This window comes from Corvus hawaiiensis, chromosome 3 (genome assembly GCF_020740725.1).
Source record: "Corvus hawaiiensis isolate bCorHaw1 chromosome 3, bCorHaw1.pri.cur, whole genome shotgun sequence".
Lineage (NCBI taxonomy): Eukaryota > Metazoa > Chordata > Aves > Passeriformes > Corvidae > Corvus > Corvus hawaiiensis.
This window is the reverse complement of record NC_063215.1, coordinates 36,206,812-36,232,732: the sequence shown is the minus strand read 5'-3', so window position 1 is coordinate 36,232,732 and position 25,921 is coordinate 36,206,812. Positions and strand designations below refer to the sequence as shown.

General features: G+C 41.2%; 1 protein-coding gene across 11 annotated transcripts; it reads right to left on the bottom strand.

Annotated features, from left to right (window-relative positions):
• Positions 1-3,068: 3,068 nt before the first annotated feature.
• MRAP2 (melanocortin 2 receptor accessory protein 2) lies at positions 3,069-23,966 on the bottom strand. 11 transcript variants are annotated; one of them, XM_048296701.1, is made up of 8 exons: positions 23,798-23,966; positions 22,525-23,228; positions 18,778-18,872; positions 17,960-18,118; positions 15,113-15,217; positions 14,561-14,710; positions 9,580-9,679; positions 3,069-4,789 (listed from the first exon to the last, which is right to left on the bottom strand). In XM_048296701.1, the coding sequence occupies exons 6-8, from the start codon at positions 14,685-14,687 to the stop codon at positions 4,396-4,398; spliced, it is 621 nt and encodes a 206-aa protein (XP_048152658.1). In that variant the 5' UTR covers positions 14,688-14,710; positions 15,113-15,217; positions 17,960-18,118; positions 18,778-18,872; positions 22,525-23,228; positions 23,798-23,966; the 3' UTR covers positions 3,069-4,395. The 11 variants fall into 11 exon arrangements, with proteins under 11 accessions (XP_048152658.1, XP_048152659.1, XP_048152662.1 ...); XM_048296702.1 differs by having other exon boundaries at positions 22,525-22,866; XM_048296705.1 differs by having other exon boundaries at positions 22,525-22,682.
• Positions 23,967-25,921: the final 1,955 nt, after the last annotated feature.

The window sequence follows — 25,921 nt, the reverse complement described above, 5'->3', positions numbered from 1 at the left end:
CAGTGTGATCTTTTAAGGAGTTATATAAATTATATACTCTTCACATATATTTTTCCTCTCCTTGTGCCCTCCTGTTTCATCATGCATTTCCAGGAGACATAATGGATGGATTAAAAGAATCAAACATCATGTCTTTAAATCATTGCCTAATGCTTAGCTGGACTTCATCTGTTTACAGCAAAGCAGCTGGAATATAATAATTTGATTAGTCATGTTTGAAGCTTTTAAGAAATCATGTGAACAGCTGGCTAGGTGACGCAGTGACCTAGATTGCTTCAAGAGAGGAAAACAGGATGTGCAGAAAAGGATGAGATTTCATCAGGGCAGTTAGGGCAGAGACAGCAGCAGTGTTCCATTTCTCTGAAGTACATGTCAAAATTGTTCGTGTAACAAATTAAATAGGTTATGGTGAATGAAGACTTTAGTTGATAGCACATAATACATTTTGAAGTCTGCCTCTCTATCCCATATTTAACCTGTTCTGGAAAATATAAGGAAAAGGACAGGTATAGCAGCACTAGCTGTGCAAATCCACTTCTGCAGGGAATGGGGGGGGAAGGGGGGTTTATACATCAAGTGCTGCCCTGACTCTTGACCAGAAATCCAGTGATATCTCTGAATAAAAACTAGCCTTTCATACAGCTGACTACATACCTCTCCTCCAAAAATAAGAAAGCACAGGCCTCCAACTCTTGCTCTTGTTGGAGAACGTGGGGTAGAAGGTTCTTCTCTGCTGTCCTTGCTACCTGTCAATATCCAAAGCTAAAAAGTGACAAAAAATGTCAGTATTACAGTATTCAAGATTGAGGGCTCAGGTGCATAAATACTTAATTTCATGACAAATATACCTCATTTACTTCACCTTGTAGTCTCAGAGACTGTATAGCACTGGAGTGTAGTAGAGATGTTGACAGTTTTACCATTTGCTTTCTTTTCTCTATGAGCAGGCATTTACTGATTATACATTATCAGTTTTGGGGTTTTGCCTTTTTTTTGTTAAAGGTAGACAACTAAAACTTGTTTACACACAAGAACATTTTGCAAGTATTTACATCTTTGAAAACTGAAATACATGACTTGACCTATTAAGTTCTTACACAAGATATGTTTAGGCAAACAAACATATGTAGCTGGGTTAGAGGAGCTGTGTCTCTGCAGTTAAATCTGCTGCAGATGATGCATTTATACTGAGTTTTGAGAAGGGGTTTGAAGCCAAGCAGTAAGAAAACCTCACAAAAATTCCATTTCTAAACACCATTAAATTCCAAGTACTCCTTTTGAAGCATTACTCTGGTCAGAACACTTTCTATTCTGTTTCTAGTGGACCAGTGCGTTCATTTTCTGAGAAAAGATGAATTTTTTTTAAACAGATTATATATTGCCCTTTCCCCTGAGGCAAAATATGTCTGTTATTCTTAAAAAGGAAAAAAAAAGGAAGGACTGCTTTAAAACAGCTGCTTTTGAAGACTGCAGAACGTTTTTGCGTTTGGCTCTGCTTTAAGGCAGAAGCAGAGCAAAAATCTGAATCAGACTTGCTGTCACAGTGTCTCTGAAGTGGTGTGGGAGCTCTGCAGTGGGGACTGACAAGTTATTTTTCTAGGAAAAGCAGCATGAAGGACTTTAAATACAGAAGGGAGATAAGATGAAAAATGTAGAACCACCATCAGGAAAGAACAGAAGCAGGAACCAAACACTTAAATAGCTTTACAGGATTGATTAATACATGCTTCAGAGGGACATGAACAATGCAATTCAAAGGTTTTGTAAGTTAAGTTGGAATTACCTCTTGGTTATTTTATTAAGTACCTTTCATCTAGGCATCATCACCAATATCCATATACAAAATGCTTCCTTTTTCTCCCCAAAGTAGCAGTTAGGTACCCAAAGAAAAGCCACTAAGATTTAAGGTGGCAGAAGAGCAGCGTAGGCTAGCCTACAGGGAATAGCAGCATCTTCTTTTTCTAAAACCACATCTGCATTATTTTGAAACTTCTGAAACTTTTGAGATTTCTTTCCCCAAAGGGGTTGTTGAGCACTGGAACAAACTGCCCAGGGAAGCAGTGGAGTCACCATCCCTGGGGGCTCTACAGAGCCATTTAGATGTGGCATGGGGGGAGGTGGTTTAGAAGGGAACTTGGCAGTGCTGAGTTAATGGTTGGACTTCATGATCCTAAAGGTCTTTGTCCAATCTAAATGATCTATGAAACATAGTTTTAAATGCCTTAAAGGCAACCTTCATTTCTCAGTTGCAGAGGAGATGGATTTCGCATAGATTTTCCCTTCCTTCATGCAGCATTTCTGTTTTCAAGCACAGCAAAGGAAAAAATAAAGTAAAAATAATAGCTCAAACATTACTGAAGGCAGTTCACTCATCCAGAAATCAGCTCTGAAAGCCCTGTTTAGTACAAGTCCCACCACGTGTTAACAAGAACAATATTGAGCTTAGAAGTCTAACCATGAGATAGCTTAACATCATTGAGGTGCCTCGGCAGGAAGTAGATGCCGCATTCAGAGACAGATTTCCCACATTTCCTAACTTTTGGAAAAGGAAAGTCCACACCTACAGCCTTCGTACTTACAGTTATGTACTTCCTGTGAAAGGAGGCCTTTTCTGCACCTGAAAAGTTGTACTGGAGATGTGCGTTGCAGCCCTTGGAGCTATGCTCATTTAGAGCAGGGTTCATTTCAGTCTTCTCTGGGAACTATTTTCAGCAACAACCTGCTAGTTTTAAACAGTCTCTGCTTTGTTTTAAGTATAATCCTGTTACTTTAAACACTAGCACGTCATGCAAGAATTACATTTGAAAACAAGAAATTTAGCTCTAAGTGGTATGTAATAAGGGCATGGGAGATAAAAACAAAGGATGTTTCCTGCACTCTTCCTACACAATTTGTATTCTTTAAATGCTCAACCCATTCACTCTTTTTCCTGTTTGTAAGGTGAAGAAGGGATTAATTAATCAGCATTTAATTGGCTGAAGGATGTATCAGCAGGTCTCTAAACTCTTAACACACCTGCGTTGTATACAAAGCATGTTAATTTTAAGAAAACCCAGTGAGGCACAGTCTCTAGAATCCACTCTTTTAATTTCAGTTAAGAACTTCCTGCAGAGCATACTCAAAATCTAGCAAAGGGTTTGAACCTGGTACGTCTGCATCCTATATGCTTGCTCTAAAACCATTCAGTCACTAATTACCATCTTTTGAAGAAAGCTGAAATACAATTTTAAGTACTCTCAAAGGTTCAGAACTTTATTCCACCTCTAAAAAATAAAGGTTGAAACTACACCTATTCAAATCCTTACCAAACCTTTCACTGGGAGAACAGCTGAGGTTGCGACTCTATCCCAGCTGAGTACAAAAAGAAGATGGAGCAAGCACAGCTTAGCTACATTTTTGGAGTTGGTCCTCTCAACAACTCAAAGCCTGCTAGCACTTCACTGGCCAATGAGTAAAGAAATGGCCATGTATAAAGCCAAAAAGCACAGGAAGGTTCAACCTATAGGCAACACATAACACCAGCTTAACATACCACCACCATTTGCATGTAGTAACTTTATTGGAAAAAGAAAAATAGGTTTTTTCTTATATCCTGTGATTTAGCTACTGAATCCTGTACTTACTAAATTGGAAATTCACATCAGCAATTAACAGGGGAAAAAAAAAAAAAAAGAGTCAAATCACAGCTTGTGCTGTGTGTAGATGACTAATTCCATGTCATCATGGGGCAGCTGCTGCGGTGTCACTCTGGAGTATAATTACAGGCACCCATTTGCCTTTACTCAGCAGCAGGTGGTGATAGCATTTTGTAAACACTGCAACCAAACAATTTAATTTGCAAGGTATTCCCTCTGGAAGCTTTGTAAATTGGGTTTAACCTGCACAGAAAAGCAGTTAGGAATCAGAAATTGAAGTTAATCCCAAGCAGATATTTATTGTGCTGCTCAGCTTCAGGCATCCTGATCGGGAGTAGCAGAAACTACAGAACTTCCCCAGGGGCTGTTTATTCCTTTCTTCAGTCTTCTTTGAGATTTACACTTTTCTTGGCCAAGGAATTTTCATACACCTCCCAATGCCAGGCTCCAGCCTTCACAGTCCTTGTAAATTACTATCCTTCAGAAGCTGGTCATAAGCAGTCATTTAAAAATGAAGAACAAAACAAGAAACAAACAAAAAAAAAAAATCAAATAATGCTGGGCAAAAGTTTTAGACCACAGAAGGCATCATAATAAAGCATTCAGTGTCTTACTTCTTGTCTAAACTGAGTTCTATCAGTACAGCCAGTCTTACATCCAGTAAAAAGCACACGTCTGAAATACCTTCTGTCAAAAGAGTGGGAGGCCAAGAAAGGCTTCAAGCTGGACAATAACAGGAATGTTTACCTTAAAGACTTTTTCAGTCAAGGATCCGATGGGAAGATTGCATAACCAATTTGCTTTCTAAAATGATTGGTGGCTCTGAAATGAGGAGATCCTCCTCACCTAATGAAGGGTTCTGCTCAGTGTTCACAAAGTTCGGAATGTTAAATTTTGTAAGACAATGTAGGTCTTCCTCAAACACTCCACAGCTTCTGGGAACCTCCTGGAAGTGGGTATTACTCTCCGGACTTGGACCTTTCTGACTGTCTTTTGCTTTGTTCATATGGTCCACTTCATTAATATGGAAATGGAAAAGTGACTGGGATTCTTCAGCCATTTGATGAGAAAAATCTCTCTCAGACTCCAAAGGTCTCCCAAAATCCGCCACAAAGCTGTTCATACGGAATCTTTTTTCAGAAGGTTCTGCATTGCTATGGTGGGAAAAGAAAAATACAGTAAAAAATACAGTAAAAGTGGAACTATTTGAGTTCTTATCAACAAGGTTTTTTTCAGCAACCATTATGATCAGGAGAAAAGGAAACCCTACAGTTTATCTACCACAGACCTGTAAGCCAGCACTATTTATTATTTTCTGCTGAACAATTGTAAGTCTTCATTTGTCATGATAATTTTCCATGGAAATAAGTTAATGCCAGCACTCTTAAATGGCACTTCTAGTAATCAATATACTGTAATAATCACCTTACTGAACGGGTTTAGAAATACTCTTGATTTCAAGTAGTATCAAGTAGTAACAATTTTTTTAAATGGCTTACAAGAACAGTTTGAGAGAAGTCCTTGATAGACAAAATGTTCCTGAGGCACAGCCAGCTCTGCTCTTGCTAAAGGCATTGAGTGCTTGGTTGTCCACACATCAAACCATCTTTTCCACTGACTTCAATCAATGACATTCAGATTTCCAAATTAGGAGAGCTGGAACTAAAGACTGCTTTAAAGGCTGGAAGTTAACAGTCCAGGCAGCCCAGGAAGGATAGTTTAACATCTTTTTTGGCAGTTTTCTCTATAAATCTTATCTCAAACCAGCACCAATCTGCATGGACTTGTGCAAGAGCCATTTGGAGCTGAGAAAAGATTCATTCTTTGTCAGGCTGAATTTATATGCTGTAATCACAAAACGCAGGTTATTTGCATCTGAAAAGCAGTGGAGGTATTCAGAGAAAGAGCAATGAAAATCTAAACATGTTCCTAGAATAAGGATTTTGTTAGGAATTAATAAACCATACTGTTTACATCTGAAGATGTAGTAAATGACACTGGAGTCAGATAATTGGACACCTAAAGGTCCACCCAGCACTTCAGAGTTTTTCAGTCTAATTGTAGTTCCTCAAGCCTGCAGGAGGAGATTAAGTGCCCACAAGCTTTTGAAAGCCTCAGATGACACCTTCAGAAATCTACCCACTAAAACTTTCAAGTTCACAGGATACCTACCATTAGTCTTTCAGGTGCAGTTAATCTTCCCTTCTTCCCTTCTTCTCAAAAGCTAATTTACTTCCATTACATGAAGGGAGCATTCTGTCCTAACATCACTTCCACTAGCCTAGAAATCAAAGCAGTTCTCTAGTTTGTCAAAACTGTATTGGCTCATTCTGCATTTCAAAGTGAACCAGGTAGAAGAATAACATTTAAATTGATGTAAGACTGACAGGTAACTAACTACTAATCTACTGTATACACAGCAGGGGGCAAACAGCCTGGAATAATTCTGAACTGAGATTTATGTATTTATAATGCAGTGAAAAGCTCCACTTTAAGTTTCATATATCGTTTGGCAAGTCTGTCCCAAGAGTTTCTAGGTAGCGTTATGTCACAGACAGTGGATGTGGCAAATAAGCACAGAAAGAAGGACAAGCACTGTAAGGCCAGGAAGAAGTTGATGCCTTTTCCTGGTCTTAAAATCAAGAGTCATACACGGTTAGAAGGGGAAAAGGGATTTTACCTTGGTATTTATTTTAAGGATCCTTAGGTGTACACGTCCAGGTCACATGCATCGAGATGCACCCCGCCGAGTTTATCTCTGTGTCCCCCCCCCAACATTGGGTATAACATTATAGGTTTTACTAATTAGCATATCTATCAAAGATTCCCCAATGAGAGGTTCAAGTGAGCCTCCCCCTCCCCAAGGAACCTTCCCCTGGGTGGTTCTATCTTACTTTACAGAATGTGTTCTGGAGAGGACCTTGGGGTCTGGGGCACACTGATCCCTGGCTACAAAGCTTCTAAAATGTTTAGTCTCTTAGCTTGACAAACAAGTTCAAGAATGTAGGCAAAAAGCATTAGGAATACAGAAGTTTTAAAAAGGTATAACAGGGGTATAAAAGAAAAGGCAAAAATCTTCATGGCATCAAAGTGACTGCAGAAGAAAGCTTAAAACACATCCTCTAGAGGAGTAGAATTACTGCATAGGTGTGGCAAATGCTTCATAATCCAGTGAGCTGTGAAGGAGCAAAGGCTGATCATGCAGAGGGGCACACGAGACTGGCAGTGGCAACCTAATCTTAATGGACAAATAGAAGATGCAAATAAATTTTACAGTGACTCAAATGTTGAGGATATATGATGAAGCATAATCCTATGTTCATGAGCAGGGAACACACAATCTAATATACAGTGATATTTTTGGATTGTGAAATTCACAAACACCATCTTTGCATTTTGGAGAGGAAGTCTGTTTTCTTAAAACTAGAGTATAAACTTGCATAGTCTTGCTCATTACAATACTCAAGAACACCTCAGCAGGTATCTTTTCAGAACACTCAAAAAAAGTAGCCTCAAAGATCCCAGTTTTACTTAACCAAGGTCAACTGACTTCTAAAAAAAAAAAAAAAAATCAGTTATTTAATGTTTACTGCTTTAAGATCACATCAGCCAATATTTTGTACAGATAGGTTGCATGAACTCTTGCATTTGTTGCACAAATGAGCTCTTAAAGACATTTTCAAATGCAGAAGCAAATATAGCATGCTTTCCTCTCCTGAATGATGAACGAGAGCGTTTTTTGGACAGAAATTCAGAGATTGCCAACAGTTTTTTTTTGGTTGCACAAGCTAATATATATGCAAGCAAACAAAGGAGAAATGCAGCAGACATAATTTCTGTAGCTGATTAAATTTCTGCCTGTCCCTATCCATATCCTGACCCTTCTGGTCTGAGAACGTACCTAACTCTGAACATCTTGTGTAATTTTGAAAAGTACATCCTATCATGCCCCTTTATACTGAGCCAAGAAAAGCATACTACTAGAAAAAAATCAGACTATTCTACTTTGGATCCATCCATCTGAGCCCAGTTACACTTAATCTCTCACATTAATGGTACTTTAAAGAACAGCCAAAGAGCCTTACTGAAGTTGGAGACTTCAGAGACTTCATCCATCAATCAAGCTGGCTTTCTCCCAAGACCTAGGAATCCCATTAACATCTATTTCTAAAGGAGGTCTCAAGACAGCCCACTAATGAAACGCCAAGTCATGAAGAGTCCAGTCAGGTATAAAAATAGAAGATGCAGGCAAACCAAAACCAGTCTGCTCTGGTTTTACAGGAAGCTATTGTCCAGTTTTTATATACATGTAAAAAAGTAAGAGGACACAACTGTATTCACTGCACTTAGTGTATCCCTGGAGGATCCATGTTCAGTACCATGCACATTTCGTTACCAAATGGCAAAAAAATAGTGCTCAGATTTGTTAAAGGTGCCAACTCAGTATGCATAGCAAGTGGGCAAGCACTCAGGCACACAGCTCCCAAAGCTGCGAAGAGGTTTATAGCAAATACAGAAAGGAATAATTGGTCTCTTTCCAGCAACTAAAGAAAAATTACATTAAGGTTTAGGACAGAAGGGACTTCTGGAGGTCTCAAGCTTAATGATGAAGGCAAGGGCAACTCTGCATTCTGATGTGGATGTAGAAGTTGACCAAAGGTGGACATTTTACAAACTCTCTAGGACAATGTTCTGAGAAAATTGGTGAAAAAGGCAGAAAAAAGTGGGAGATATCAAGCAGGCCTCTGCTACCTGAAAGGAAATTTTTACAAGCGTAAAAATTTTTGACAAATAGCCATATGAAATTCTCTCTATATATGTAATTTTTACTTTTTCCCCTTTCAAATTATCCACATGGGATCCAGCCTCATGCTCAGCTAATAAATTAGGTCTTTGTGAAAAAGAGGCAGCACACCAACAATTACAGGGATTTAAAATCTGTTCGGGGGAAATGTCTGGCTACTTCTTAACAGTCTGTAGGGGAAGCAAAACTACCAGTAAGTCAGTTCTGGTAAACTGGATTCTTTTGCCACTATTTGCTTCTTTAGGATCACAGAAGAGACTCAAGACATACATCTGACCCTGTCTCTAGAGTTGTGCTATTACAAGGAGTTTCAGAGCCACTTTACATGTGATTAAATAGCAAAGGGACTCCAGGAGGCAGAGATAGGCTGCTTTAGGAAGCGATAAGCACCAGCAATTGCCTTTTACAATCAGCTTCTCATCACTGCTACCTGCCTGCAAGCAATCTCACGCTCCAGAGAGGCTTTTTATTTCCACTTTATGGCACAGAAGCCTGAGAGGAGATGTGGGTTCAAACTTTCTCAGAGGAAGGGACACTGACAGCCTGTGTCCCATGCAAATGCAGATAGAGCATTGAGGCAAGGCATGGTCTGCACATATTTATCAGCCAGAAAGAATAAAAAATAGAGGACTTTCAAGGGACCCTGGCTTTAGAGAAATGTCGAGCTGATCTGTACTTCAGCATCTATTGCAATTTCTCAGCAGAAACTAAGACACTCTGAGACCTCGGGGGTTAAGGGAAGATTTTGCAAATACTACCCGTATCTGTCTTTTGGAGTTGAACACACAAACATTTGGAAACCAGCCAGGCTTCAGCTTCCTTAATTCAACAGCTGCACTGCATTTTATTTGTATATACTCTGTTGATATTCACACTTTCACTCCATGAAAACTTGAGCCTACCTAGAACCATCCCACCCGTTGCCAAAACAGTAATCTAAAGGCACCTGTTTGGCAGCCTACCCAAAACATCCTTTCAGAATGAAAATGCTAAAATTACTTGAAATGAAGACAGACTGCAGTGTTTCATAAGAACAGACCAGACTAAGATGAGGCTGAGCCAGTACAATGTCAGCACTGTCACTGCTTGTTTGGGGGCTGCATAGTAGGCTGCATTTCTTATTCCCGTTTTCAGACTCACTCTTGATGTGGTGCTCCTGTCTTCGTCAGCAGGGTCAGGACAAAAAACATGAAGATGACAAAAACTGCAAGACCAACCCAAAATCCAATCACAATGGAATCTGGTGGGAAAAAAAAGAGAAAACAAGATGATCAATATTTTACTTGCACTTGCAAAAAGTTGCCTTCCACACGCAGCATGAGTGCAAACCCAAAACAATTTGCAGCTTGTTTCTGGGTGACAAAGAGAAAGGATAATCAAATTTATCTTCATGTATTTTTAAACAGAAAGCTGCCATTGAAAATCGCATTTTAAGACCAAATTTTACTGATATCTAGACAAACCAGACAGTAGATAAAAGAGGGAAGACAATTCTCTTGGCTAGTAAAATAAGAGGAGATCCCTATGTGATGCCAGGCCCATCTCCAAGCATTGCTGTGGAAAAAACATCAGTGCTAGAACTAGGAAGAGAGGATTATTTATTTTCCACAAAATCCTGTCTCTGTAGAACTGGACTCCTGCTATTTTAAGTTATTTCTGCCCCAGACCATTAAGTTTCTGGATTTAAATGGATTTCTTTGATGCAGTATGTTTAGGAAGACCTTTTAGTGGCAAGACAGAGCGTTCTGCAAGAAACAGGACCACAGATAAAACTATTTGCTGCTTCACTAAATATCAATAACCAACAGATACAAGATGTTTTTGAATAATTTTCAATTTGGGTTTCCAACTTAAGTACCGACAGCCACAATACAATGTCAGAGGAACGCAACAGATTTGGGCAAAAAAAGTCAACCAACCAGTTAATCAATAGAAAAACACCAGTGCAATAACCAAATATAGCAGTCATTGGGAAGAGCATGGGTTTCTACCTGTGTGCATAAACTGTACCTACTGTTTCCAGGAACTTGATTTAGAGGGGTTCAAGTGGGACAAACATATTTCCAGACAACAATCAACCGATTAGCATGGACCAAAGTTACAGAGCACCAACACACAATATCACCTGGTCCAGGACCCATCAGCACACAGGTATTTTTTCACATCATTTCAGTTAGTTATTCTTTGCTTATGCAAGTATTCAAAACTTCCACTATAGAAGTTCAAAAACATTACATACAAATGTGCAAGAGGGAAGGCTTGGTCAGGACAGGAGTCCTTTCTACCCTTAACCTCTCACACAGCCACTACCAAACCTCAGAGATCCTCACTGGCTGTAATGTGTGACCCAGTGCAGCAGGCACAGCACAGAACTGCTGAATTTCCTACAGGGCTAACTAAAGACACTGAAAAAAAAGGAATCAGCTATCCTGCCTGGTGCTTGACCCCAGCTGTTAATCATGCTCCCACTGTGAAATATCTGAATATCTTTCCATGCTGAAAGGCAGATGTGGAAACTGGTAATCAGCTCAAACCATTCTCTCTTTAGCTGCAAAGTCAAAATGCCTGCTGCAACTTGAGATTTTCTCCCTGTGAAAATACTTTATCACAATGAAGTTCCTCCATAATCCCTTTCTCAGGTAAGCTAAGGAGGTTAAGTTTCCAGTCTCCCACTGCAATATTTATTCCATCTCTCCTGTGCCATATCCTCCCCTCTCAACACCCTGTGTAAAATAACTGGAATGTGGTTTGAGCATAGGTCTCTGTGATGGAGGGGGAGGAGTTTTTAATACTCCTTTCTGCTTAAAGCATTCTGCCACGAGTTTATTTCTGTAATTCCATATATTATGTGCCCTAAATTACTTTCAGAATCATTCTGTAAGCACAGCCTGTATTACATGGTTCAAGATACACCTTATGGTTGACCTTCTAATACGCAATAGCTCATCCTGCTGGACTTCGTAGTACCTGCAGATTTCATCTAAGAAGAAATAATCCCTTTAAAAAATTTACCACTTAGCCATTTATAGCTACTAGTACCTTCCAATTAGTCAGACGTGCTTGGATGATATGCAGCTGCATTAACAACCAGAATGTAAAATGCGTTTAATATGACTAAAATAGACACGCATAGATTATATCAATCAAGCTGAAAAACTTAACTAAAAGGAAACAAAAGAAAAAGAAAAAAAGAAAATAAAGGCTCTGATAAACTACTACTCCCCACAAAAATCACACCTGCTAGCACTGTGTGCTGAATAACAAGCCTGTTTTGTGGTTGGTTTGCTGTTCCTGCTCCCAACAGAATTCTTAAGTTTACTGAGCCTAACACTACATCTTCCTTGTTTTATTGTGCCTCCTGACACACTTCCAACCCTCCGCTGTATAAATTCCAACTCTCTGCTGTATAAATTACATTATTTGAATTTGTTTAAAATTCAAGCAGGTGACCTGAGTTCTCTTCAATATTTCATTTAGATCTCACTCACTTAAGTGGAAATTATTCAAACCTACTAAATTCTAAATATTTGTTTGAAATTAACAGTACATAACACAAATTTTGTTCAAAAAAATCAGTATGAGGGACATTAATACTGCCTAAAGTTACAAATAGATAGTCATGGGATACTTTTACATTTTCAAGTTGCAGTTTCAGCCTTCCTTTTCTTCATAACACAGACTCATACTATCCTGGCAGCAGTTTTAACTCCTCTTATCATTCCTACCTATTTTGCCTCTCACTAACATTACTGAGGCTTCCCCATTTTCAAAGGAACAAAAAGTGATTTTGTTCTTATCTCTGCCACTTACAAGTATCTTCTGGCTATCTTTGTCTATTTGCTTTCTAAAGCTTTAATGTACAAAATATCTGGTCCCTACTTTTCCAGATTTTTTGATTTCTAGTTCCTGCCTTCACTTTTCCTCCAGCAGAACATATTTTTTGCTTTTTTTTTTTCCTTTTTTGCAGGCATATATTTGAAACATCACTGTGGCATCTTTTTTTTTTTTTTTTAAGAAAACTATTTTTGTGTGGTAGATTATTTTGTCAATCCTTTTTCTCATGACTCACTTCGAATAAATTTTTCTCTGCTTTCAGAAAACAGGTTTCTGAATTCCTTTATATCAAATCACCTAAACTGGAGTCCATTCCCTGTTGAACTCTCCAACATAAGTTACAGGCATTCATTGACACCTCTTCTTTGTAAGTATTCAAGGTCTCGCTCCTCATGTAACCCTTGTTTAATCTTCTCTCCTTCTCCTCAGTTTAGGATTTTGGAGAAGTTCGTATCTGATCACATTGCCTCCACATTTCACAACAATCTCATCTCTGCTGGCAACAGCTAGAACAAGAACACACCATGTCAAGAAATACCATCCCAGACACAACACAGACTGTTCCTTTAGTAGATTAAACTCTGCCCTCTGGGCAATGCATGTAATAACAATGAATTAAACAGAGACAACTCTATCAGTTAAAACAAAGAAACAAACAAAAACTAAAGAAAATCCACCACAACCAGAAGGGACTACCTAGATCACTGATTCAAGTACTACTAATGACATTTTTCATCAAGTTCCATCTGAAAAGCACTTGTTACTTCTGTCCCATTCTCTAAGAGCTGTCCAGGACCTTCTGCTCTATGAACAGCACAGCCAGACAGGGAAGTTCAGCTGCCATGCTCAGCAAGGCAGTCACTTCGATGGCAATCCAAGATCTGATTTGCAGCTGTGCCTTCTGCAATCCAGAGGCAGCTGTCATTTATACCTTTTGTCCCATCATGCTGTTTGAGAGGCCGAGCTGAAACGAAGGTGTGTACATAACATTTCAGCTGATCTTTGCAACCAGTAATCCTTGCTATCAGGTTTGACCTCTGATTAGGTGGAAGAATGGAAGATAAATTAAAAACATGATAAAAGCTAACCCACATTTTTCAAGTGCCTATAATTTGTAAAAATACAGATAGCAATCAGCAGACTTTTTGGAGGGAAAAAAATAAAAAGCAAATTCTACTCTATTTTTTTTCAGAAGTGTTAATAACTTCAGCAAGTTTGTTCTGTCCCTTGCAGAGCCTCCCCAAAAGCTGCTGTGTAGAAGCAAGGGAGACTCAGCCTTTCTGAGCTGCTGTTTGCCAGTGCAGGCACTACTTTTTCCCAATCTGAACGCTCATCGTGACAAATGAGACAGAAAGTATGTAATCCAACCTGGACCAGTGCTCCAGCACCGGATGGAGACCCTTCCCAAAAGCTTTGAAGACTGGGGATCAAATCCTTTCACTTTGTATCTAGCTCAGAAACAAAGAAACAGGATGGCTTTTTTTCTCTTCAGCAGTGCTTGCAAGACCCATCAGGCAATTGAGTTGGTTTCTGTTTTTTCTCCCCTCTTTTATTGTTCTCGCCTCACAATCATCTCCTCTAAAAGGAAAGATCATCAAATCCGTTGTCTAGTTTTTAGAAAAATGTTGGTCCATCTGTATTAGCTTGTCCTAGTTACATTTTCTCCCAATTCCAATCCATATTTTTCATCTCTCTGGTCCTTATCCTTCATTTGTTGCTTCTACTGTAAAACAGCTCCAGTATTAACAGAATGCTGAATTTAGCACACTCCTCCTATGAAGAAAGTACCAATGGCAAGTTTGTTCAGAAGGAGGAAATTCTTCTCTTATTTTCAAACCTAAAATTTATTTTCTATCAGCAGAACCGAACACAAGTAACACAGAACTGAACAAGTAACCACTGCCTTTTTACCATTAATAGAAACAAATACAAACAAATAGAAACAAAAACAAAGAAACACTGATTGTACAAAGCAGTCACCAGAAGCAGCAGTATATCTGAACTTGTTGTTGATAATGTTTCCTGACAGTCAATTCGTCAGTATTGACAAATTTCTACCACAGCCAATAAATCCATGGTTCTCTCATGCACAAGAAGAACAGCCACCAAAAGGATACAGAATAATAAACAATAATGAAGATCTAATAAATAGAGAGATACTGCTAATTGCAGAGAATCCTAGGAATTAGGAGAGAGATCTTTTTGTACAATATTCAGTCTCAAGTGAAGAATAGAACACGTAGACAGGAAGCTCAGCCGCAATGAAGCATGTCTCTACTGAACTTACACTTATGAGCCTTCAGCCCTTCAAATGACACTGGTCCATACTCATAGTACTCATAGTCCCAGGTGTAATCCGAGTTAGATAAGGCCTGGTGGGAGGTTCTGTTAGAGATCAGCCTCAGGGCAGACATCTTGCACCTCAGCAAATACAGACCTGTGGATATGAAATGCATTAATGGAGACTACACCTAGCACTGCTTTTGGGCTTTTATTCTTTCTCATCTATTGGATCACTTCCTCGTCACTGTTCCCCAGAGCAGCCACTGCCTCATCAGACAAGGCTATCACATCCCTTCCCATTCCTTCCCCTAATTATAGACTCAGACACTGGAGCCCAGTGAAAGGCAACCAAGATGTTTAGGGAGCTGAAGCACAGGAGGCACAAGAGCCTAAGGGTTTGTTCAGCCTGGAGAAGAGACAGCTCCAGGGAGGCCTTAGTGCTGTCTACACTTAGAGGGTGCAGAGATGATGCTGGAGGTGCACAGGAAGAGGACAAGAAGCAATGGACAAAAATTGGGGAACAGGAAATTCAAATTAGATACAAGGAAAAATTTACCTGATCTAGTTGAACATGCTTTGAGTAGGAGGTTGGACCAGATGACCACCAGGGGTCCCTTCCAACCTAAATTTCTCTATGCTGATAAACGGGCTCAATATGCCACTACAGAAGGAAAATAAAACAGGAGTGATTTCGCTCAAAGATAACAAAAACTGCAAAGCAACACTGAGCATCATGAAATTACCTTGATAGATATCTCTGTCATTACCACCATTCTGTGCCAGAGCTTTGCATCTTGCAGAGTAATTTTTTCAGAATGTAAGACAGTTTTATGCACACCAAAAGAAAGCACATCTCTGCACAAAACGTCTGCTGCAGTAGCTGGAGTCAGGAAATCCAAATTGTAACATATTACAAAATAGTTTTCGTGAAAGTAAGCTGAGCTTTGGGTAATTTTGCATTCAATTAAAATCCAGCAGGACTGGATAAGGCGTCAAGTGCTAGAAGGGCCATAGGCAAAGAACAAAAATCAGGCACAAAATAAGAAACACTTTCACTCAGGGAATATGAACAGCATTTCAAATTTGTAAAATAGTTCTTTCTGCAACTATTTTACCATTAACAAATGCTGGCAGTAATGCCTCAAAGCAATTTTAAATAAACAGTAGGCCTGAAAAAGTAAACTTCACTCTTAGTTACAATGTTCAGAATTTTAAACATACACCAAAAAACTTAACTGGCAAGTTATAAATCTTTTAAAACAAAATGGATCTATTTTTCAACCCAAACCCATTTAGCTTTCACAATGAGCAACCTAACAGCAGCAAAGGTGAGGGGGTGGGCTGGGGAGAGAAGTGACCAGCCCCATTCTTGGGACAGGATAAGAAGCTTCACCACATTACCCTCACCCTCCCTTGGCCATTCAGAAAGCCTCCAGCATGAATAAATAGCCTGAAGCGCAGTAGAGAAGGAAAAAAAAAACATGACCATAAATGGACAACCCAGCTCATGGCTGAGGATGTTTCCCATCTTGTACTTCCAGCCCTTTAAGAATGGTCAGAGAGAAAGAGATAAGTCTAACTAAAAGTGCCTGTGTTGACAGTAAAGTTCCTCCTTGGCTTTTCCATTTCCTCAAATTAAAGAGAGAATGTCTAATTAAGCTTTAGACAGAAGTTTTCATATTTTTAATCAACTAAAGCCACTGCTGCCTCCTCTGGGAGGAAGAAGTGGCAGAGAGAAAACCCTAGGATCCCTGTCCTAGTTTGCTCCCATCTCAGCTCTGTCAGCTGTTTATTACAAGACTTGGGGTTTCATTTTGTGACTGTGCTCCAGGAGACTACATGGTGCTACACAGGGTTCCCGCCATCCTTTTCCCCCCTTCTCCTCAATGTTTTTTTGGTAACATGTCTCTTGACAACATTTATTAGTCCTGCTTAAAGGTTGTTTTTCTCTTTTATAGCTTTCCAGAGAAGCCTTTCATTTAAATAGTCCACATATGGCATCACTAATGGCCATTGTCATCTCCGTCCATTTAGTATTGCAAAAAGAGCTGAAATCCACTTGCAGAAAACTTCAGAATGGGGTATAGGAGCCATCTGAAAAATGTTGTTTCTTCCATGTCAAGGGTTTCTTCCCACCCTCAAAGCAGATGGGATTCATTGGGCCGCATGCAGAGCTCTCTCCCAGTCTAGTCACTAGTGTCCATTTATGATTTATGGAGAGGATAGCCCCTTCCAGGACACAAGGATCTGTCCCAGTTTAGTATTAGGTTAGGATAGAAGCTCCAGCCTTTCACCACTGACTGCATGCATGTGGAGACTTGCTCTCACTGTAGACAAACCACTATCAGAGGGAGAGGTGCTAATGAAAAGATGAGTCACCAGCTCTCAGGCTAATCTGTGCTTTGAGGGACATAGAAAATATGCCTCTAAAACAACCAGTAGGGCTAAGCATAAGCACTGCTCCAAACCAATTTCTGCTCACTTGTAAGCTTTTTCTGTCCAAATACCTTCAAAAACTCAGCCTCAAACATGCAAAAGCCTTCTTTTCTACTTAAAAAGCCAGTCCAGCATGGTGGTACAAGGACCAGCATAGTGAAAGTAGTGACTATTTAGACCTTGCATCTCCTAAGAGCAAAGCAGGCTGAGCTGGCATGGTAGCAGCCTGTCAGGTGCATTTGCCTGGCCACAGCACATCATGCAGGGATTAAGGTAAGAGGTAAGCACTTCTAAGAAGGAATTCCTCCAGGAGATGCTCTCAAACACTCTTTCTGTCAGACATGGAGAGCCATGATTCATCCCACAGCTCCAAAGCTTCACAGGGAGCTCCTCTAACTGACTTTGCTGAGGCTTTTTAAGGAAGGTACAGGAGCCTTTTGAGGCAAACATGAAAGCCTCTCTATTGATTTTGATGTGTATGGATGCAGACAGGCTTTCCTCATTCCAGCTCTCTTCTTCCAGGAGTTCCAAGTAAGTCAGGAACAAAAAGCTTCATTTTGATTATTGAAGAAAGGACTGTGCTCAGTGCTGGCAACCAGAAATTTAGGCAGGTCGGTATCCTGGAAACTAAAAAGAGCAAGTGCTCAGGGCCTTCTTCTGGAGCACTGGGTTGCTCCCTGCAGATAAATGTAACCAGATGTTCCCCTTGAAGACCCAACTGCAACTCCTGGAGTTGAATTATACCTTCATGAGAACTTGTTTGTAACCTATGTGAAAGTCTGTAAAGTCTCAGCTGGCCTGACAGCTGCCAGTGGCACCTGAGCAAGCTAGCTTGGCTGTTGGGTTATGTTTGCATAAAATCCATGCCCTTGAGTGGCAGCAGCAGGACATCAAATACTGTGCAGCTGGGCTATTTTCTCCAATCTGGACATCAGTGATACATTGCACGAGGCTCTCAGCCACTTACCTTTCAAAATGAGTCACTGTAAAAGCAAAACTGAACGCACACCACATCTGCAACACAACTTCATGGCTTATACCACCACTGGGGCCACAAAGGCATATCTGGTTTTGTGTATGTCTGAAACTGTCCTTGTAAGCAGCAACAACTACCACGGAAGCTGACCTGCATGCACAAAGAGAAAACCATGTGGATTGTTCATGCACTATTTGTTTCTGGAGCAATATGGTAGACACAAGAAGCTTGGTGAATTTTCAGTCAAGAACTACATCTGTTTTCCACATACTCCTATTCTGCTTAGTGCCACAGAATCTAAGTGCTCAGTGGTCTTCTAAAAGAATAAATGATTAATCCAGTGTCCTCTTACAAACTCTGAAGATCCCAAGAGCCAGACAGGTGAAAAGAGAAGGAACATTTCAAACTGTGAGATGTCCCAGCCTAAGAAAGCTTAGCACTACACCCTGGTACATCAGCTCCATCAGCTGGGCAGTACCATCAACCCAGAAGTTGTTGGCTATGAGAAGTTAACAACTCAGGCTGTTCCCACATCTTCTAAGTCCCCATAGCAGCACCAATATTTTGCATGAGGAAAGAGGGAGCCAGCCACCCCCACATTCCTTTTTACTCCATCCCAAAGACTAGGAGGTGAAGTCAGAGAAAAAAACAAATGAAAAAAAACAAGCATAAACTTATTTACTCTGCTGCACTGCATCAGCTGAAAAGCAATATGGACCCCATATTTCTGCAGCCCTGCCACATGGCTTTGAACAAGCTGTGCCACTCCCAAGCACAGACAGGAAAGTAGTCTGCAGGAAATACTTCACCTAACGGTTCTTGCTTCTTTCTAATTCTCAATATCCTAGATGGGCAGGGTTTGAGCTCAAATTTGTGGTCTTTTCAGGGGAATACCCAATCCCACCTGCAATAAAAGAGAGGAAAGCAGACAATAAAAATCAGTTAAATTTAACAAAAAAAAAAAAAAAAAAAAGAAGAAAAGAAAGAAAGATAGCTGAAAACTGATTTTAAAATTAAAAATCAATCATAAATGCCAACTCTGATAACTAGGTTTTTCCTTGGAGAGAAAAGAAAGTCCAATGTTAATCATGGTCATGTTTGTTACTGATGTTCACAAACAGCATTGTCTGAGCTGTTGCACTAAAGTAACAAGAATAACATTGGATTCATCACAAAAGGAATTTATAACAAAAGAAAGGAAAAAAGCTGGTTTAGTCATTGCTTAAGCTGTGAACTAAGGATGAGAGGTTACAGTTACAGACATCTTTGCCTCATGCCACCATATTACACATCATATAATACACATTTTATTATCCTTATAACTGTGCAATGCAAAATAGACTCCAAAAACAAACTACTTATACACCCCACACCATATATATAATTTGCATACTAATTGTATAGCTACTGTTTGTACCTAGTTAAAAAGCAATGACATTATGACTTGAAAGTAAAACTTTAAAAAGGCAAAAAAGGTTTGCCAACTATTTTCCTACAGGCAATAACAATATAAGCAGACAATAATGCCCACTTAGCAGTCCAACTCAGTAGGTGCCACCTGGAAGTTAAGGCAGAAGCCAATATGAAATGACACCATACACTGACAACTGTATAGTTCTAAAAATAAATAAAGCAAATCCTACAAGAGTGCACTCACTAGCCTTGTCTGAGAAGACAGATGAGTTATACCTAACACGGTATCACAGAAGGCCTGCATTCCTCTTAAAAAGTTTCAGGCCCACACTGACAGTAAACGGACATGGATCAGTTAGTAGGGAGCTACTGGGACTTGTTCCCAAAACACACTGAAGCTGAGCTTAACTCCAGTACCAAAAGCTTTAGATATTACAACCAGAACATACAGTCTGAAGAGACAGCATTATCTAAAAGTAATAAAGATTAGCTATAATTCCATTTATTTCTTGCGTCTAGGGCAGGATTACCCAATCAGTACTGAGCCCATCTTCCTAAAAGCCAACCTCCTCTTAGATGTGCAGGTATGGCAGCTGCAAACCCAAGTTTCCTCAAGACCAACCAGACTAGAAGAAACCCTATAAGTGAGCATTAAAGTACTGAGATTTTCAGTCCTATAATGTTATAAATGCTGACATCAATGCTATGTATACATATATTCAACACTTCCCCAAAGAAAGGCTGCTTTTCCCTCACCTATTTATAATATTGCCTATTTTAACCTTTCTCACTACAAATTTTTAACCTCTCGGGCTGATTTGTTCTAGAAAACCCTGAACTGAAAGAGCCCTGGCATATCTACTAATGAGGTAAGATTAAACTGTAAAGCAAGTTTTAGTAAATGTTTTTCTTTATTAGCTTTATTCTCACAGAAATCTCAGTGTTGAGATGAGGATGTTCTGAATTCTCTTCTAGCCCTGAAGTCTGTCATTCTGGCACCTTATTCTGAGCAAAGAGAAAGGAAAGCTTCCTTCCTCCACTCTTACTGATCAGCACGCTGCAGGTTAACTGGAATGGCTCCATCAGAATATGACCTACCCTTAAGAGCTGCTTTTAAAACACCTTCTATTTGTGCTACCATGTAAGAACATAATAAAAAAAAAAAAAAAAAAAAGCAGCTTCCACAGAAGAGACAGCAGAAACATTGCCATTTTTTTGTAACTAAAAGATGGCAATTCAATTTGAAAGCAAAAAAACCTCACTGAGAAATTATGTCAATGCATATGGTTACCTGACTAGACTGACTCAAATTGGCTGGTCTGCAAGCCATGAAGACACACTGGAAGCACAGTGTTCAGCGCAGCCAGAAAACACAACCAAATCCAAGAACAGAGGCACCCAGGTGTGTTTCAAATCACCACACCTAAACCAACCATTTGTAACAGGGGCAAGGCTGAAAGAGAGAACTACTCTTGTGTGATTGTTCCTGGGAGACTCAGCACTGATTTGCAGCTGAAATTACCTGGGCTCCCTTTGTGTCAGTGACCCGGGCCCAGCGATGCCCCGTGCCCGGCGATGCCCCGTGCCTGGCGATGCCCCGTGCCCCACAGCGGGGCTGCTGCTGCACAGGCGGCCTTACCAACCTGCAGTGTGCCAGGCTCCAGGTTTAAATGCAGGTGCTCGTAGGGTTGCACAGCCCAGAAAATGGATGAGTGTGTTCAGGCCTTGTTTCATAGCTCTGTGTCAGCTTTGCATCAGTGAAAAAGTCACCACAGAGCTGAGGCTGACAAGAAGAGTGGAAGCCAAAGACAATTTCCTCTCTCCCATTACAAAATAATTCTCTAATCTTCACACAGTGTTCATCTGGTCTGAAGCATGCTTCCCGTAGCACCTCTTCACTTCTCAGTGGTTCTCCCTGCAGAAATGGTTCTGTTCCCAGCTTCTGCTGAAGCCAGAGCAAGATAAACCAGCTGGCAGGGATGAAAGAAACCCAAGCAAAATAGGTATGATAGAGCATTTATCAGAGCTACTCCCACACTTTGGTATCTCACAGCTGGGGTTTGACAATGCTACGGTAGAAAAATCTTCAGCTTGTGCTCTCACCCACACAGGGTCTGTAAGCCACAATCTCTCAGATGCAAAATAACACGTGAGCTTTTCAATTTGAATCACGTATTACATTTCCTCAGGAGCTAATAAAATAAAATTATAGAGATTTTCTTTAAAATTTCCACACCTATATGACAAATATATTCTCAACTTCTGTAGTTGTCCTACAACACAGTGCAGAAATATTGCCTTAATCGGTTCAGTGACAATTTTAAGCACTCACTGAAATGGAGCTGTTCATTCAGAGTCAAACTAGTCTGGGATTGTTTCAAACAAGAACTGAGGGATTTTTTTTCCCCGTCTTCAAATCTAAGTCTTCCCTCCAGCACTGTCGAGGAAGCAAACAATTTATTGTAGTGCCTCAAATACAAATTTCTCCTCATGTAAATCAGACAGCAGTACCCAACTCACAGGCACACATCTAAATTTTCCCATTCTTATCCCTGCCATGTGTCTGTGTAACACCAGGCTATAAATAAGTAACTAGATGCCAAGAAAACATCACTAAACCTGTATAACCACAGCCCATTGCAGTGAGTACACAGAATAAAGCCTTAATTTATTTGTAATAAGATTTGCAGTATAATTTTGCCAGTAATAGCTGCTATTATAGGTTCACAGACTTTAAATTTGATTTAAATTGCTGAACAAGCTGCAAGAGTATCATCTGTGCTTCACTCTAAACCTTTTCCATCACAAAGTCTACATGGACAACCAGGGAAAGAGTAGGCAGTAAATTACTTTGTCCAGCTCTTAATATTGTGAGGTTCTTTTTCCTTAAAAAAAAAAATAAAATTACTTGCAATAGCTTGATTTATTTTATACAAATTTGGTTGTGATTGATACAGCCAGAACATCTCATTATTTTTTACAGGAATGGAGCCAGGCTGTCCTCAGTCAGTGGAGACCTGCCATTCCCCTGGCATCTTTCCAGGCATTTACTCCTGTGGTCAAAATTGTCTTGACTCTGACTGAGAATCTGAATAGAAAGCCACAAATGGAGAAGGAAAACAACCAGAATTGGAGACTGTTACCTGATTATCTCTAAGTAGAAACCAAAACATCTGTTTGTTTCCACAGCGATTACATACATCTGCACCCCTGTGTACACAGCCTCCGGGAAGCTCAAATGAGAGGAACAAACCAAAATAGGGAGACGCTCCAAGACAGAGCAGTGGGCTGGGAAACACACCTGGAAATAGAAGCACCTCAGTGCTCTCTCCAACAAGGTCCAACCAGCCCTGCTGAGGCAGTTTGAGGCAGCACTGCCACTGCTGTCCCATCTCTCTATGAGCTATGTGTGTCACAGGAGAAATGCCAAACCAGTGCTGTGTCTATGCCTCCAGTCACTGTCCAGCTTTATGTGCCAAACAAGGCTGTACGACAGGATGAAAAGGCAAATGTCAGGGAACAGTGACTGCTCAGAGAGAAGTTTTGCAAGCTTATCATTGAGGTGATCATTTCCAGCAAAAAAAAAAGAATGGCAGACAGCTCAGGAGAGGGACCTGAACTAACACACCAGTCACTGTCAACAGAGGCTGAGGCCAGAGGAAGAGACCACTGAGATGACAACTGTATAAACTAGAGACTGTTAAGGGAGAAGGAAGGGAGGGAGGGGGCAGGGGGAAAGTATGAGTCAACAGGAGACTAGAAAGAGCACATGGAGAAAGGGAAGAAGGCAAGACAGAACAGGAGAAGTAATCTAAGGCTGCATGGAGGAGATGTTCATCCCTTCAGTCTGAAAGCACAAAGGAAGAGAGATGTTACCTGGCGGGGAGAAAAAAAGGCAAAAAAACCCGACAACAAACACACAACAAACTTGTGGCTTTCTTTTTTTCCCCGCACATTTTTTTTTTGAAACATTTTTGATTCAATTGTTAAGTTCATTCAAATGCTCAGCAGTCAGTGCTTTTTAGCTGTTTTGCTTTTGAATGCAGAAGGAATCGCTCCGTTACAAATTCAGAAAGGAGACACAAGCTTTTCTACAGCTGGCATTCCCCACGTCACCCAAATAACAATGCCACTTCATGCATTTATTATTATTATTATTATTATTTAAAATAAAAGAAAAATTGGCGGAGCGCTTCGGATCTTAATGCTTGCGGGAGCCGCCTGGTCTCTGTTCCGAGCAGCCTCGGCCACCTGTTAACTGCAGGCTGAACTGCAGGCGCTCGGGTGTCCCCGCGCCGCCCAACCGGGAGCACCCACCCCCGGGAAGGGACGGGCAGGGACACGGCGGGACAGGGCAGGGCCGTCCCTTTCTGTCCTCCGCTCGCTCACCCCCCGCCCGCTGCGCCGGCCCCTTACCGCGCCGGGCACGTCCGCCCGGCCAGATCCCGGAGAGCCGCTTGGTCCCGGCCGAAAGGCGCAGCCCTCCCGGAACGCCCTGGCCCCGGCCAGCCGAGCCGAGCGGAGCGGAGCGGAGCGGAGCGGAGCGGAGCCGAGCCAGCGCTGCGGGCGGGACGGAGCGGGCGGAACGCTGCGGGCTCGCTCCCCGGCAGAGCCAATGAATGAGGAGCGGGCGCGCTGCCCCGGCCCGCGGGCGTCAGGGATCGGCCGCGTGACGCTCCCGCTCCAATGGGCAGCTCCAATGGGCCGCAGGTGCGGGCAGGGCGCGGGGCCGGCGGCGGGCTCGGGTCTGGCCGTGGCCGTCGAGGGGCAGGGAGCGGCGAGCTCCAGGCAGAGCATCAGCTGGGGGCAAGCCCCGCTTGGCGCTTGCCGGCCAGGAGCTCACACATCCCAAGGGGAAACATCGGTTTGGAGGGGGAGGGATGGCCTGTTCCCACTTGGAGGCTGAGGGGCCAGCGCACTTGCACGTGGGAAGTCATTGTGAGTGGGACCTGGTGGGGAGCAGTGAAGGTTGTTAGAGTTGCTGTCTCAGCCGCCAGGAGGTGAAGGGCAGTGCCCTAAATCTACAGGGATTTGGCTCAGGTCTCTTGAACCATATCACAGGATGGGTCAGGTTAGAAAGGACCACAATGAATGATGTGATCCAATATCCCTGTTAAAGCTGGGTCACCCCAGAGCACATTGCACAGGATTGCATCCAGGTGGTGCTTGAATATCTCCAGTGAGGGAGATTCCACAACATCTCTGGGTGACTTGTTCCAGTACACAGTCACCAGCACAGTAAAATTCTTCCTCATGTTCAGATGAAACTTCCTGTGCATCACTTTCTGCCTGTTGAAGAGCCTGGCTCCATCATCTTGTCACCCCCTTTAGTTGCTTATATATACTGTAATCAGTACCCATCTTCTGAATTTCCAAACCTATGAATTGTATCTTCTTAAAACAAAGAAACCTTTTGGAATATGTGATATCTGTAGCTTGCTCTGACAGACTTGCTGGGGGTTGGTAGGACATCTGGAGATCATCTAGGCCTATGAGTCAGCTACGGTGTTTTGCTCAGGACATGAGTTGGGTCTTCAGTAACTCCAAGGATGGAGACTCCAGATCCTGTCTGGGAAACCCTGATCACCCTCACTGCAAAAAAAAAAAAAAAACCCAACCAAAAAATTCTCATGTTTAATGGAAGTGTCTATTATTCCAATTCACGTCCATTTCCTCTTGGCCTGTCACTGGACACCACTGAGAACAATCCCACTCCACCTTCCTTTACTCCCACCATCAGTCTTCATCCACATTGGTAAGAGCACCCTGAGCCTTCTCTAGGCTAAGCAATCACAGATCCCTTAGACAATTCTCATACATCACATGCCCAGGCTCTTCACCATCTTCATGGCTTCTAACTGTCTTCATGGCAACCAGGTGTTGTAAGGAATGACATGGCTTAATTATTCAATCCAGTACTAGGAAACAAGTCTCAGACACCACCAATCCAAAAAGCAACCAGCCCCCTGCAGTACCCCCCCTCTAATGTTACAGTGGATCTTTGCCAGTGCTCTGACACTGTCTTCATCTTTCTTTATAGGCAGGACCTGGGTCTTAGACAGTACTGTCCCTTTCCAGCAATGGTCATAAAAGCTACAAATACTGTCATCTTCATCTCAAAAATATAGCACTGATGCTTATGCACATTCATGATTGTAATCAGAAATGTGGATAAGCACAGTGGCAAGTCAGGAACTTCCCATCTCCTGCTATTTGCACTGCTGTTGAAAAGGCAAAATGACTCATGCTTTTGCTCATATTTCTGAGCCTTAAAAAAAAAATTAGCATTCAAATTATCTCTAAAAGGAAGAAGCCTCATGTAGCCAGTACTCTACTTCCAACATATCTCTGCTTTGTCCTTCAAGAAAATATTTTAGAGCTTTTGTACCAAATATCAAAGAAGCCAAACAAAAACAAACCACAGACTAATTTACCAGAATTGTAGCATTTTCCCAAGATGCTAAATTTTGTTTCTAATAGTTCTTATTAGTGAAAATGCAGAATTAATGACTGTTCAGTAATAGCAATGTGGCTGAGATT

Bases quoted from the DNA above. Each gene is read 5' to 3' on its own strand.
- MRAP2 (XM_048296697.1), bottom strand. From the start codon at position 14,729: ATGCATTTCATATCCACAGGTCTGTATTTGCTGAGGTGCAAGATGTCT. The intron at 9,680-14,560 runs GTAAGTTCAGTA...TTTTCCCACCAG, and splicing joins AGGGCTGAAGGCTCATAAGT to ATTCCATTGTGATTGGATTT. The intron at 4,790-9,579 runs GTGAGTCTGAAA...TTCCCACCATAG, and splicing joins ACAGGAGCACCACATCAAGA to CAATGCAGAACCTTCTGAAA.